Source organism: Spinacia oleracea, chromosome 6, assembly GCF_020520425.1.
Source record: "Spinacia oleracea cultivar Varoflay chromosome 6, BTI_SOV_V1, whole genome shotgun sequence".
Taxonomy (NCBI): Eukaryota; Viridiplantae; Streptophyta; class Magnoliopsida; order Caryophyllales; family Amaranthaceae; genus Spinacia; species Spinacia oleracea.
In genome coordinates, this window is record NC_079492.1 from 144,964,035 (window position 1) to 144,977,894 (window position 13,860).

The 13,860-nt window shown below is 31.6% G+C and overlaps 1 protein-coding gene across 1 annotated transcript; it reads left to right on the plus strand.

Annotated features, from left to right (window-relative positions):
• The first annotated feature begins 901 nt into the window (after nt 1-901).
• LOC110796518 (short-chain dehydrogenase TIC 32 A, chloroplastic) lies at nt 902-4,722 on the plus strand. The gene is made up of 8 exons (XM_022001582.2): nt 902-1,415; nt 1,868-2,099; nt 2,182-2,261; nt 2,408-2,564; nt 3,218-3,299; nt 3,805-3,892; nt 3,983-4,029; nt 4,141-4,722. Exons 1-8 carry the CDS (start codon nt 1,292-1,294, stop codon nt 4,324-4,326), a joined length of 996 nt encoding a protein of 331 aa, XP_021857274.1. The 5' UTR covers nt 902-1,291; the 3' UTR covers nt 4,327-4,722.
• The last annotated feature ends 9,138 nt before the right edge of the window (nt 4,723-13,860 follow it).

Here is a 13,860-nt window from a genome sequence, read left to right on the forward strand (position 1 = left end):
AACACTTTTTTTTTTGTTTTTTTAAATCACTTATTTACCGATTAAAACACATTTTTATAAACAAAATATATCTGCATTAAAATAACATATTGTTAAGTACAACAAATCACTAAAATAAAAAGATTTTTTCTGAAAAATAAATAAATATATATATATATATATATATATGTGCTTAAACTGTAAAAATGTGCTTGTAAATGATAAAATGTGCTTTTAAATTGGAAATTTGTGCTTTTAAAACGTAAAAAATGTACTTTTAACCCGGTTGCATGTCGAACTACATACAACCGGGTGCACCTTCTAATTTGTGTTCTAACCCTTACTTAATTGACTTTATTAAATACTTGGGTTCGTTCTCTTTACCTTATCTGGTCTAATTTTTGTAGTTTATGGTCGGGTCTATTTTAAACGTTTTATCTAAGATTTATTTTTATTTTTTCTAATCTGATATGGTCTGATTTGATCAACGATCCATTTGTTTATGTTGTGTGATCAAACCTCAACATGGCAAGTTAACGTTAAATTCATATCTACAAAATGAAGTATTATCATTCATCCTCATATGTACGTAAGGCCTCTTTCTTCCTGCAAGTTAAGTTGGATCGGGTTGACTTGTGCAAGATTCCAGTCCAGTATAATTACCGATGGCACATCATAATTAATGTCAAATTGGTAAACATAAAATTAATTAACGAAAATTCTTCCTTGGGAATAGTAATTAATGTTAATAATTAATAGTCCACTAATGAAACAATTAATAACCAATCATGCAAATATTTATTTATCCTAATCAATCTATGACAAATATGTAATCCCCTTACTTTCTCTCTCCTACTTCTTTTGATAATTTCTCTCTCTAAAAAATTTGATTCCCTCCGCACCAGCAAAGTACCGATTATAAAATCCCTCCTTCCACTCCTCAACTTTTTCCATTCCCACCACCTCATTATCATCCATTAACCACTTTGATCACTTTCTCTCTCCTAAAAAAAACCAACTTCTCTCTGGTTTTTATTGCCTGCCATTGTCAAGTAAATGCAATAGCGGCTAATCTGACAAAGCCTACTCTTCTCTTTTTCACTACTCTCTACTACAAAAGTGTCGATAGACTCTACCCTATTTACGTCCATGAATTAAACTCAAGTAGTTGGCCGGTACAATTGAATTACAACAAACAATTAACTTCTTTATTTTTCACATTCTATATAAATTAAAACAACCATAAAACATCTGATTATTGTTTATCTCATCGAGCAAAATTCAAATTCTCCAAAATAATAATAAAAACAAAATGTTGGAGGCTTTGAAGTACTTGATCGGCGCCGCCGGGGCTAGCGGGTACGGGTCGAAATCTACGGCGGAGGATGTCACCGGAAACTGCCGTGATCTTAGCCACATCACTGCCATCATCACTGGTATGTACTTATAACACTACGTACTCCATCTGTCTCAATTTACTTGCTCCATTTGACCAATTTTACTGCCATCATCACTACTATATACTTATAGTACGTACTACGTAATCTATCCGTTTCAATTTACTTGCTCCATTTGATCTGTGAGAGTTTTTTCCTTGAGTCAAAATAAAAAAGTAAAATGAGATAGAGATCATAATAATGAGCTAGTTAACATATTCTTTGGCCGTGGTTCTAAAAAGATCTCACATGACTATATTTTTCGTTAGCTCTGTGAATAGTTCGTAAAATGCAATTAACAAAGGATGAAGTAGGATTGATGATGAACGCATGATTATATTATAGTACAAGTAATATGATTAGACAATGATTAAAGCTTGCAAATCACTCTTCTTATTTGTTTTGTTTTGTTTTGTTTTGTTTGGGTTGGGTTGGGTTGTGGTCCATAAAAGGTGCGACGTCCGGTATAGGAGCAGAAACGGCTCGAGTGTTGGCTAAACGAGGGGCTCGGCTTATAATACCGGCTCGAAGCTACAAGACGGCTGAGGATACCAAGGCTCGGATATTAGCCGAGTGTACCGAAGCTAAGGTGATCGTCATGTCACTCGATCTCAGCTCTCAATCCTCCGTCAGAAACTTCGTTCGCGAATTCGAATCCCTTAACTTCCCCCTCAATCTTCTCATGTAAGTTTTCCTTCATTCTCACTCACTTTTTCTCAAATTAATTGTCACGTTAATAATGATAATGAATGAATGGAATGAACAGAAATAATGCGGGGAAGTTTTCGCATGGACATGGAATCTCAGAGGATGGAATAGAGATGACTTTCGCAACTAATTATTTAGGTAAACAGAGAGAAATTATAGTAGTGCATGTGATGTACAGAGAGTTTTTGATTGTGTTAGTTTAATCATACAGTACATAAATAAAATATTAAATATATAAATTGATTTTGGATTTTAAATTAATAAATTGATGTATTTTTTTCCAGGTCATTTTCTGTTAACGAAACTGTTGGTGAAAAAAATGGTGGAAACGGCGGAAGAAACAGGAATCCAAGGGAGAATAGTAAACGTGTCATCCAGTATTCACAGCTGGTTCACCGGCGATATCATTCCTTACCTCGACCTCATCACTAAAAACAAAAGGTATTAATTCTTCTATCATTCCGTTGTTTTATTACTATATTTTTTTACTTCAAATATTACTGGGCGTTTTATGTTTGGTTCACATAGTGGTATGAGTTTGAAATCAGAAATATAATAAACCACGATAGTATGACTGTATGAGATTAGAACTTGATTCTTAGTGTCATGTGTTTGGGTGTATCCAGATATGCATGGTATGAACGTATGAGTCGTATTGATCTCCACTTGGATTTCTAAACTTCGTATGGGTTTGGAATCAGGAATAAACTAGGATGTATGGCCGTATGGGGTTAGAATATATTGAACTTTGATTTTTAATGTCATGTGTTTGTTTATATACAGATTTGGTATGACCGTATGAGTCGTACTGATCTCTAGCTAGTTGGATTTCTAAACCTCGTATTTTGTGTGTTTAACATATGGTCCAAACCAAACCCACAGTATGGTTTAGCAAATTCCAAACTCATAACTCATATAAAAAATACGGGAACCAAACACCATTAAATCATTATTAAAGGTGATTAGAGAGAGGTTTGACCAAATTAAAAGAGATAATTATGTTTAATAATTCATTTTTAAGAAATAAAGTTATGTGTTTTAGTTAAGGGTTAGTCGTCTTTAAATTAATTTAGTGTGTGTGTGTTGAATTGCAGTGAATATGATGCGACACGTGCTTATGCTCTCTCTAAGCTTGCTAACGTACTTCATACCAAAGAGCTTGCTCACAAACTTAAGGTAGGTTATTATATCACTTATATAGTTACATTGTCACATTGTCACATTGTCACACCTTTGATGATTCATAAGTTCATAACGTTAAAGTATAAGATGCGTTTGGTTCGAAATATCGAATAAAAGTCTTATCCACGATGACTAGCTTAGGCTTCGTTCTTCTATTCCTTCCCCTTTTGTGTCCATGGGGTTTTCACTTCTTTCATTACGGAGTATTTTTGTACGGATATTTGTCGATCAGAAACCATCTTTTAAAAAGTCAACCATAGATCTGTCTTTTGATTCTCAACTTTCAGACGTCGAGGAACCAAATAAAGGAAAATGAATTGAAAATTGAAATTTATTGTCTATAGATCACTTGATTTACAAAATAAAAACCTCCAACCCAAACATAGACGAAAAGTACCCTAACTAGCTAGTTTGACCTGTTTTGGGTATGTTTATCTTTTTGAAAACCAAATGTTAATTAATTTTCTAATTAATATAAAAATGAAACTTTTTAATGCAGCAAATGAAGGCAAATATCACAGTGAATTGTGTTCATCCTGGAATTGTGAGGACTAGACTAACTAGAGACCGTGAAGGCCTTATCACAGGTAATTTATCATTACTATTCCCCATGTTCAACTGATTGTTACTTATCTATTTTTATCTGAACTTAACTAAATTTATCTTTTTACCGACAGATTTGGTGTTTTTCTTGGCTTCTAAGCTCCTGAAAACTATTCCTCAGGTACATCCATCATTTGACTAAAATTAAAATATCAGCTTAAAGTTTAATTAATTAAGTATTTTTGTAATTTTTACTTAATTAACATTATTTTATGTGATTTTTATTGTACAGGCAGCAGCAACCACGTGTTACGTTGCAACACACCCCAGACTTGAAAACGTATCAGGGAAATACTTTGCAGATTGTAACGAAACCTCCCCGTCAAAGCTCGGATCAAACTCGTACGAGGCCGAAAGACTATGGATTATTTCGGAAATTATGGCACCGGAAAATCCTAAATCAGTTTTTCATCTATAATTCTATAAATATATCATTATTATTATTATTATTACCGATTAGTAATTAGTTAATTAAATACTCGTGTATATTACACCGCGACAAATATAATATATATCACTAGGAATTAGAGAAAGTTTGAGATGTATAATACTATACTTATGTAATATAATTAGTAGTTAGTAGTTAGAAGTGGAGTTGCAAGCATATATCTTTGTTTAATTAAGGGAGATTATAATTAAAAAGAAAATTAGTGTTAGTACCTTGTAATTATAAATTAAACCAATAATCTTGCTTCTTCGATCCAGCTTCATATACAAAAGCAAATGTGGCACGTAAAATTCTTATTGTCATTGTACTTTAAAATAAAGTTCTTTTTGGAGAAATATACTATCCATATAACGTACCATCGTATCATATATTTTGTGGGGTTTTATGCTTTACTTCCCTTAATTAAGTTTATGTACTGTAATTTACCTTTTTATGTTGTTTATTATGCTTAATTAATGTATGATCCGTACATTTTCATGATGATTATATATGCAATTTGGATTTCAATACAGTTGTTGTACTATTAGTTGATTAGTCAATGTCATTGTTATCATGAAACTTGATCGATTATTAAAAATGGATTTGACAAATCATACGTACTTCATCACAATTTTACTGTTACGTGGTACCCAAATTCGAATTGCATTGTCAATGTAACTATTCGAATTTAATTTCGGTGGAGCCCGTATATAAAAAAAGAGGTCGTGGAATAATAGGAGCATATGGTGGACGTACTATTCTTTTCATTTTTATTTCATTGTCTTAAGTATTGGGTTATTTATACGAGCAAATAACTTGGTTTGAACCGTGATGTAAATTGTGTGAGGTTGTAAGGAGATCACATAGGTTTAATTGTTTACTCCCACTGTCCCTTAATACTCGCACCGTTTTGACTTTTCGTACTATTCACATAATTTACTTTGACCCTATTTTATTTCTAGTATATGAAAACAAATGTGAGTATATGATATATTGTTGGCTTCATCTTAGTATATATATTTTCAAAATATTAATATTTTTACAAGTTTTTATAATATGTAGTTAAAGATATTGATAGTCAAAGTTATGTATTGGCAAGCGTGTCAAGTAGAAACGGTGCGAGTATTAAGGGACGGAGGGAGTATTGATTATTTAGATTAAGAAAAAATAGCATCAAATAACATTTGATAGTACTAACAGCAACATTAAAATACAGGTAATTAACGGGGATAACGAACATGGATATAGTCAATGCTGAATGGCATGTGGGTGTTACATTTTTTTAATAATTTGGTTTCTGGTTTATTGTGCAATTATAGGAGCCGTGTTATTGTCTAAAAAGGATTTGTTTAACAAGAAGGTGATTAAGACAAATTGGTTAGTTTGATCAATAATAACTAAATAGAGTTGTTTCAACTAAAAGTTGATAAAATTAATTAGGAGATCCATCCCTAACGAAGCTATGTAGTACGAATTATACATGTTAACATGCAAGAGCTAGACCACTGAATACATACAATGCATGTCTACCAAATCAAATTATGTACACTCGTCGGAATAACTCACATGCGAGTTACGACTAACGTCATCTCTCATGATGTACGTTGAAAAAGTAGAGAGATGATGACTACGGAGTAAACATAAGAAAGGGGGTAATGGTTCAAATATTGCGCATAACTAATTGGGAATGTCGTGTTGCTTCATCATGTGAATAACCAGTTTAATTTGGTTTATGATTTCCTTATGGATTGTCTCAATTTTCATTTTGGGTTATCCCTTTAAATTTGCCTTATGCGAAATATCATTCTTTTTACCAGTTATTTAATATAATAAATGACCGTATGAGGCCACAATTTAACTATTACAAACACTAGGTACTTTTACTCCCCACCAATTTTCTTTCTCAATCAACTAAGCCAAATTGAAACTTATAAAAAGTAACATCTTTTCCACGGAGCAGTCTTTAAGGGATGGAGCGATGGATGAAGGAGTACATTGAAGGAAAAGACACCCCTCCAATTATATTCCTCATTTTTCCCTCTGTCCGAACACATGTATTCTTTTAGATGGTACTTTGTATTCGCATTATTAACAATAATCGTCATACCAAATACACGAGATATTTAACGAAGAAATTCATAGGTCATATCCCAGTGGCAAAAACTGAGTGCATGTATACGACAATTCACAAGTTCAAATCTTTCGTCCTTCACTTATTATTTATTGTAATGCATTTGTAGTGAAAATGAAAAAATAACACGTTTTAGCGTGAACTCTATCTAATCACCGTAAATAATTGAGACTAAACATACGCAAACAAATTTCCCATAATTCGAAATAGTGGAGGAACAAAAAGGAGAATATGAGGTTGAATATTAAGATCGATGTTAAATTAGTTGTCACATTAAAAGCCTAAATAGGGGATCCCTTGGCTAGTGTATAGGTATTAGTGTATTACTATTATCTTGTTCCACAAGTCATATTCACAACACGTAGGCCGTATAGGAGTACATAAAGAACGTAGGACATATATAGACTGTAGGCCGTATAGGGTCATGGGCCCATGGCCCAATACCATTTTGGCAAACCCGCATCTTTTGGTACTTCAAGATAAAGACATGCAAGAATTGAACACTATCCCTTTGTCGTTAGCCATAATCTTGTGATCAATTTTCCACACTGTATCTTTGACTTTGTGAGGTACTTGTACGGTTTTTGAGACAACTCATATTCTTGGGTAACTAGATGGTTATCAGATCAGCCAACTGGTAGTTGTACTTATGGTTGGGATTAAACGAATTACTCTTTCCACATTCCGAATGTTCCGATTCAGGTTTTTAACACTGTTCACAATTAAAATGAATTTTCTAAATTATTTTCAATATACAGAGTAATTTTTAATACTCCGTATTAGTATGTAACTAAAGATAAAAATGATATTATAGGCAAACGTGGAAAAAGAAACTGGAACATCATCATCTCACAACTAAAAAGTGATTGTGTAGTTAGTTCTCAATAGGGCTAGCTATTTTGTGATTTGAGTCGAGGATTCCCTTACCTTCCTCCTACGTAAGAAGTATCCTTAAAGGGCCTTGCGGTCTTGCCCACTTGCTCCATAGGGTCGAGTTGACTTGTTAATTTGAGACAACTCATATTTTTGGTCCAACTTTTTAAAAAAAATGAGAATTAAAACCGAAACCTGTTACAACTTATTTCCAATTATATTACCCAAATTAGAACGGGAACCATAAATTTCGATTCTGGGTTTCAAATCAGGATACCATGATTTTTGCTCACCTCTACCTCCTTACCACCAAAAACAAAAATTAGAGTTATTATAGTATCAAGATTAACAACTAATGAGCTGTGGTGCCAACTAATGGTATAGAATTTAGTAGTAGTCTAGTTTAGTAGAGTGATATTATTCCTGATTTTGTAGATTTGCAACAAAATCAATCTTTAACATGTTTGACATTTACGCACAATTACTCTATTTAGTCTATTATTCTATCAAAATTCGATACGTTGGTCAATGTAATGTTTTCACCGACAAGATGAGATTGACAAACGAGTAAAGCTACTTTCCTTAAGGATTTATAATAATGTCATTCGAGGCGCGTATGCTGGCTAAACCTATTGTTCAATTTTTTTACCCTAATTTATGGCTTATATTCCACTCACTCAAAAGTTTAGTCGATATACTCGTACTTAGCACTTCTCCTTCGATGTAAGAAATACTTGTAACATTAGAGTTTATTCGGTATCATTGTTAGTTTTTCAGTTTTGGTTTCATAATTTTGAAAGTCACATTATTTATATTGATTCATGAACGTACTAAAAGATAATCATACATTGTAGTTTTTTGAAAACTGGAAATAAAAAACTGAAAACCAGAAATAATTAAAAAAACTATGATTCGAGCGAAGCATGTTGCCTTATTTGATCAATTAATTAGTAAAGATACACACATACGGAGTATTTATTAAAACAAATTAAACCGCAACACGCTAGCCAGTTCTTCTTATCGTATCGATAGTATTATCCTACTACGTAGTACTCATATTCTAATAGCATATGTATGTCACATGAAATCCTCCAATCACTAGAACATGTCATGCCATCTCTTTAGCGAAAAAAATATGTACTACATGCTTTATTGCACATTAAAAAAAATTTGCAATAAGATTCGAACATGAGACACTTCGTATATACGAAAAGTTGATGTTTTACCATCGTAGTCAGCCATTGGATAATGCATACCAATATACCATAACATGATGTTCAAAGGCCCTGTTCAGCAAAACTAGCGTTAGCTAGTAGCGGGTAGCGTTTAACGGTTGAGTAGCGATAGCTGTTAAAGTAGCCGGTTAGTTGTCGAAGTAGCGGGTAGCTGTTGAAGTAGCCGGCAACGGTCAATAGTAACATGTAACGGTTAGCTGTCAAAGTAGCGGGTAACTAGTATGAGTGTTTGCTAAAAGCAGCAGTTAATATAGTAAAATACAATAAAAGTTATATATATTGTTTAAAACTTTATTATAATTTTATCAAACGCTTATCTCTACCTACAAACGCTATTATTTTTAACGTTTAACAAAAGTTATCCAACCACTATCTCTACCGCTAACCGCTACCTTACCCGCTACCGTACCAAACACTTACATATTTTACAAGTAGCGTTTTAAATTGATCAAAAAGCTATCTGCTAACTCAAATGCTACAGCCGAACACACCCAAAGTAGTACCTATAAACTGCAGTATCTCCTAGGCCAACACTAAGTACTTGTTAATTTATGTGTTGCGTGCAAAATAATTTCTATAAGAATTGTAAAACGTACCTTGCACTATTGCACGAGTATAATTTGACAGACTGATGACTGATCATAGTGATCAATGCTGAAAAGGGGGGTTGGAAAGAAGCATCGTGATAAAGAATTGAAGAATGGAACATTCAAGCTTCAAAACAGTAAAAAAATCCAAATTATACCCCTTTTTGTACAGGAAACCATGTTAACATTTTTTCTGTTTTGTCGTGAAATATGCTTTTATTAATTTGTTGTCTTTCAAGTTTCAACAACATTTGAGTCATTTGACGTCTCCACCACGAACTAACCTTATCTATAGCAAATGTTGTTTGGTTCTATTTTTCCAAAACTACTAGACTCCTACCATAACATCCGAAATTTATTTACGGAGTAATTGTCAGATCATACTTAATAGGCTAATAACATAACAAATGGATTATATTGGTGGATTTTAAACAGTTTTATGAGGGACAGTAAAAAAATTAAGCAAAATAGTATGAACTTATACAATTATACACAAAATTTGGGAGTGTAACTAAAAATACACTATAAAATTTCCGTCAGGGGATAAACTCATCCAAAGCAAAGGGAGGATCCACCATTGAATGGGTAGGAGACAAGTAGGTGGGATTTGGATTGGGTAGAGCATCACCTGCATTCATCCGCTACACCCGGTCCGTCCGTCACCCGCTTTACTCATCACCCGCATTCCGTCCATCCATCAACCACGGATGAACCGGGTGAATCGGGTGAAATTCGGGTGAAAATGATAAACCATTAAAAATCACCACCTAATAATATGCATAATAATTAACCAAAAGAAGAAAAAAAATTATATACCAATATTCATCTCCGAAACAATTATTTCTTATTACGCATAACTTATACTAAAAAAAATAAAACAAGCACTCACTTTAATAAGTAATGAATTTATCAACACATTTTATGTTTAAATATAAATATAAATAATCTATTTTAAATAAATGGGTGACGGATCGGGTGGTAAACGGGTGATGGATAAAACAACATCATCCGCTTCACCCATCACCCGCTTTTCATCCATTTAATCCGGGTTTTCATCCGTTTAATTATAGTGGGTGACCGGATTCATGGAGCATCCACTGGATATTTCCATTCCCTAATTCAGGCTCATAACATATTTACATGTAGTCTGACTGTTATTACTAAATTATCGTGTGATATTTAACAAGAATTATGTTACTATAATCTATATAATATACTAAAAGAGAGGAAATAAATGTGGTAATGACAAATGTCACTCATTGATTCGCTTCTCTTATAATATTAAAAAAACTATTAAAAATAAATATGTCAAATATCTAATTATTTCAAATATCTAATACGTCAAATATCTAATTATGTAATAAGTTATTAGTTACACTAAATATGTCAAAGAATATTTAAATAATAAAACATTCTATGTATATGCTGATATCATATGTTTACACATATAAAAAAAACTAAATACGGAGTAATTACTTTATAGATTACAAAATTGAGTTATATTTATATCGGTTCTATATATGTAAATGCTACATTATAATTGATGATGGAACAAGTTTGGATTTTAGATTTGGTGGACGACAAATATAAACGTAGATGATTAAATAATGTTGACTAAGACCCCGTTTAGTTTACTTTATTTCTCATGATCTAATCTGAATTTATTTTTTCTGATCTGATCTCATCTAATATGTGAATTTATCTGATTTTTCATAATTAAGATCTATATCTATATATACTCTACTAAAACACATGACGCTCGATGTAAAGCTTACACGTGTCACTATCAAGTGTTTATAATTTACATATATATCAAATAATTCTTTAAGGTAACCAATATCTTTTACAAATCCATGTTTTCATATGCGAAATATTTGGAAGCATATAATAATTCTATTACTTTGTCATACTTAACAAAAGTTTCCTAATATAATGATCTACGGAGTATTATTTTGTTAACCTTAAGTAATTATGATTTCAAACAAGTTTAAAATGACCAAATATAAATAAGAATGTATAATATTTTGTACGTAATATAACATTTTAAAAAATAGATTCGTCTTAAGAAATACAACTATTAAATGTGATATTATACAACATTGAATAATTACACATAGCTTACAAGAACAAGAAAAATATAATGTAACTTATATATTACGAAGTATAGAGTATTTAACTACGTACTACGTATTAAACAAGCAAGTTGATGCATTCACAACTAATACATCGTGCTCTCGATTTTTTTTTCAAAAGTACGTCATAATTTTTGAAAATAATAATAATAATAATAATAATAATAATAATAATAATAAAAATATGGATACTACTTCGTACTCCATATCTTATAATATTATAACATTACTTAAATAATGCATTAAGATTCTATGAATAATATACTAATTTCTAAAAATCGTCTCATTTCTATAAACTATTGATTATGATGTATACCAAATAATATATAGTAATAAACACTTCATGAAAAATATCTTTTGATATTTCTAAATAAAAAGTAAATTTTCTATATATTCTTTTAAAAAAATCAATTTCAAAAGTAACATATGAGTATGGTAATAAAATAAAAAAAACATTTTAACATTATAAAAAAAATTGATAGCATTTTGAACATATTTAAATATTCAGTTCTACAAATAATAATACTGGTGAAATTAAAACATTTAACATTACTAAAATACAGAGTATACTTATAACATTACCGATTTATCTATAAAACGAAATATATCTTATCGAGTATATAAAATTGGTATGTGCTTCCTCAAACTATGAAAAATATGACCAAAATCAAATTCTACAATTGGTAGACTATGGTTATATATAGTCATATATGATATATGCATTATAGTCATGAAGTCCAATTTAGTTTGAGATGTTAGTATTTTTGGAAATGGACACAATTATATAATTACTTCTATTTTTTCATCTACTATAACCTAGGGTCCATACTCACTCTCACTCAATGGAATAAAAAATATCTATCTTTCTTTCTACCTACCTTCACAATATAAAATATTGAGAACCACATTTCAACAGTTATAGTAAAATTATGTGTCATGATATGTGAACGCTTTAAATTGGGATGGATGGAGTAGTTTAAGAATTATTTTTAAATAACGAATTAATATCAATAAATATATGCTAAAAAAATATAAGGGTTAGTATAGAATTAAAAGGTGGTGTTTAAGATGAATCATGGACTATATTTGATATAAAATTACTTAAATAACACTCTCCGCATTAAGGCTTTGTTAAGTTATTGTTAATAATATTTTTTAACTGTAGAATAATAGATTAATGTCACGAATGCAATATCATTTATGTATAAAATTTTGTATGAAATTAACTTTTTGATACGTAAATCGTGCGTTTCGCCTCGGTGGATTATAGGGATAAAAATGTATATGTCAAGCGATGATGGATTTTAGGGGGTACTGCGTTCTATTCACCTGATTTTCACTTATTTTTTATGAACTTATCTTATCTGAACTTACCTGAACTTATTAGAACTTATCACAACTTATTTTAGTTATAAATTCTACTTGGTCAACCCTTATTTTTCCAAAACATATCTTACTTGAAATTATATGAACTTATGTGAACTTATCTGGACTTATTTTTGAAATAAGGTGAACAAAACAAAGCCTTAGTCTGGAACCGCCTGCCTATGTTATCTTTCATCTTATTAATTATGAATATATCTACATCTTTTCACTACTAACTTGCATATTATATATTCTGTTTATTTACTCAATAACTCGAATCAGACAACCGGATTAAATAAGAGAAAAGAACAGTGTTTTAAAATTCAAAACTCTCCTACCAAACAAAATAAATTTGTTTGATTTAGGGGTGAGTTTGAGCCGGATGTGGATATCTGGATGGTGAAGGAGCGGGGATGACTTTTGTTTAGTACCCCGCTAGGCAGTGATTGGGGTTGGGATGGGAATGAGTTCCATATACTATCGTTGGGTAGTGAGGATGGAGATGACATTTTAAAGCTGGCATGGAAATGGAGGGACCATCTTCCACATGCTCCCCACTTCGGAGTAATCCTTACCTGAATAAAGTAGATGGTGTATGTAGGTGTTAATTGATCGAGTAATTGGTAGATGGTATATCCAGTATTAGATGGTAAGATTATCAAAGTAAAGGTAAGTGAAAATACTTTATGTTTGACATGGTGATGAATGGGGTTCAAAATAATCTTTGTGTGGAATAGGAGGGTCTCCCACAAAATTTCGTCAAATGTGGTAGATTTGGTTTTAATTAGAAGAATATCTATAAGATTTATTTAGAAGACAATTGTATATAATTATAGTTTAGATTTCATGCAAAATTAATATTTAGATCATAAACCGTGCATCGCACGGGTACTATACTAGTACCATACTCAACTCAAGTATAATGTTCTCTCGGAGCTCTCGAGGCAGGCTACATCGCTGTCCACCAGCGACAAAAAGACCCCATACCCAGGGCAAAATTGAATTTTCGCTACATGAGTTGAAAAGTCAAACAAATTACTAAATATTGGCAATATGACAGTAATTGATACAACAATGACAGTATTTTAATACAACAATGACAGTATTTATGTAAACGCTGATAATACTTATATAACACTTGTATACATACTTTTATCCATTCATTTAATATGCAACACTTTTATCCATTCATTTAAGTGGTC

Excerpts from the sequence above, each read along its gene's own strand:
- LOC110796518 (XM_022001582.2), top strand. The coding sequence starts at position 1,292 with ATGTTGGAGGCTTTGAAGTACTTGATCGGCGCCGCCGGGGCTAGCGGG. Across the intron at positions 2,100-2,181 it reads TTCCCCCTCAATCTTCTCAT|AAATAATGCGGGGAAGTTTT; the intron begins GTAAGTTTTCCT and ends TGGAATGAACAG. Across the intron at positions 4,030-4,140 it reads TCCTGAAAACTATTCCTCAG|GCAGCAGCAACCACGTGTTA; the intron begins GTACATCCATCA and ends TTTATTGTACAG.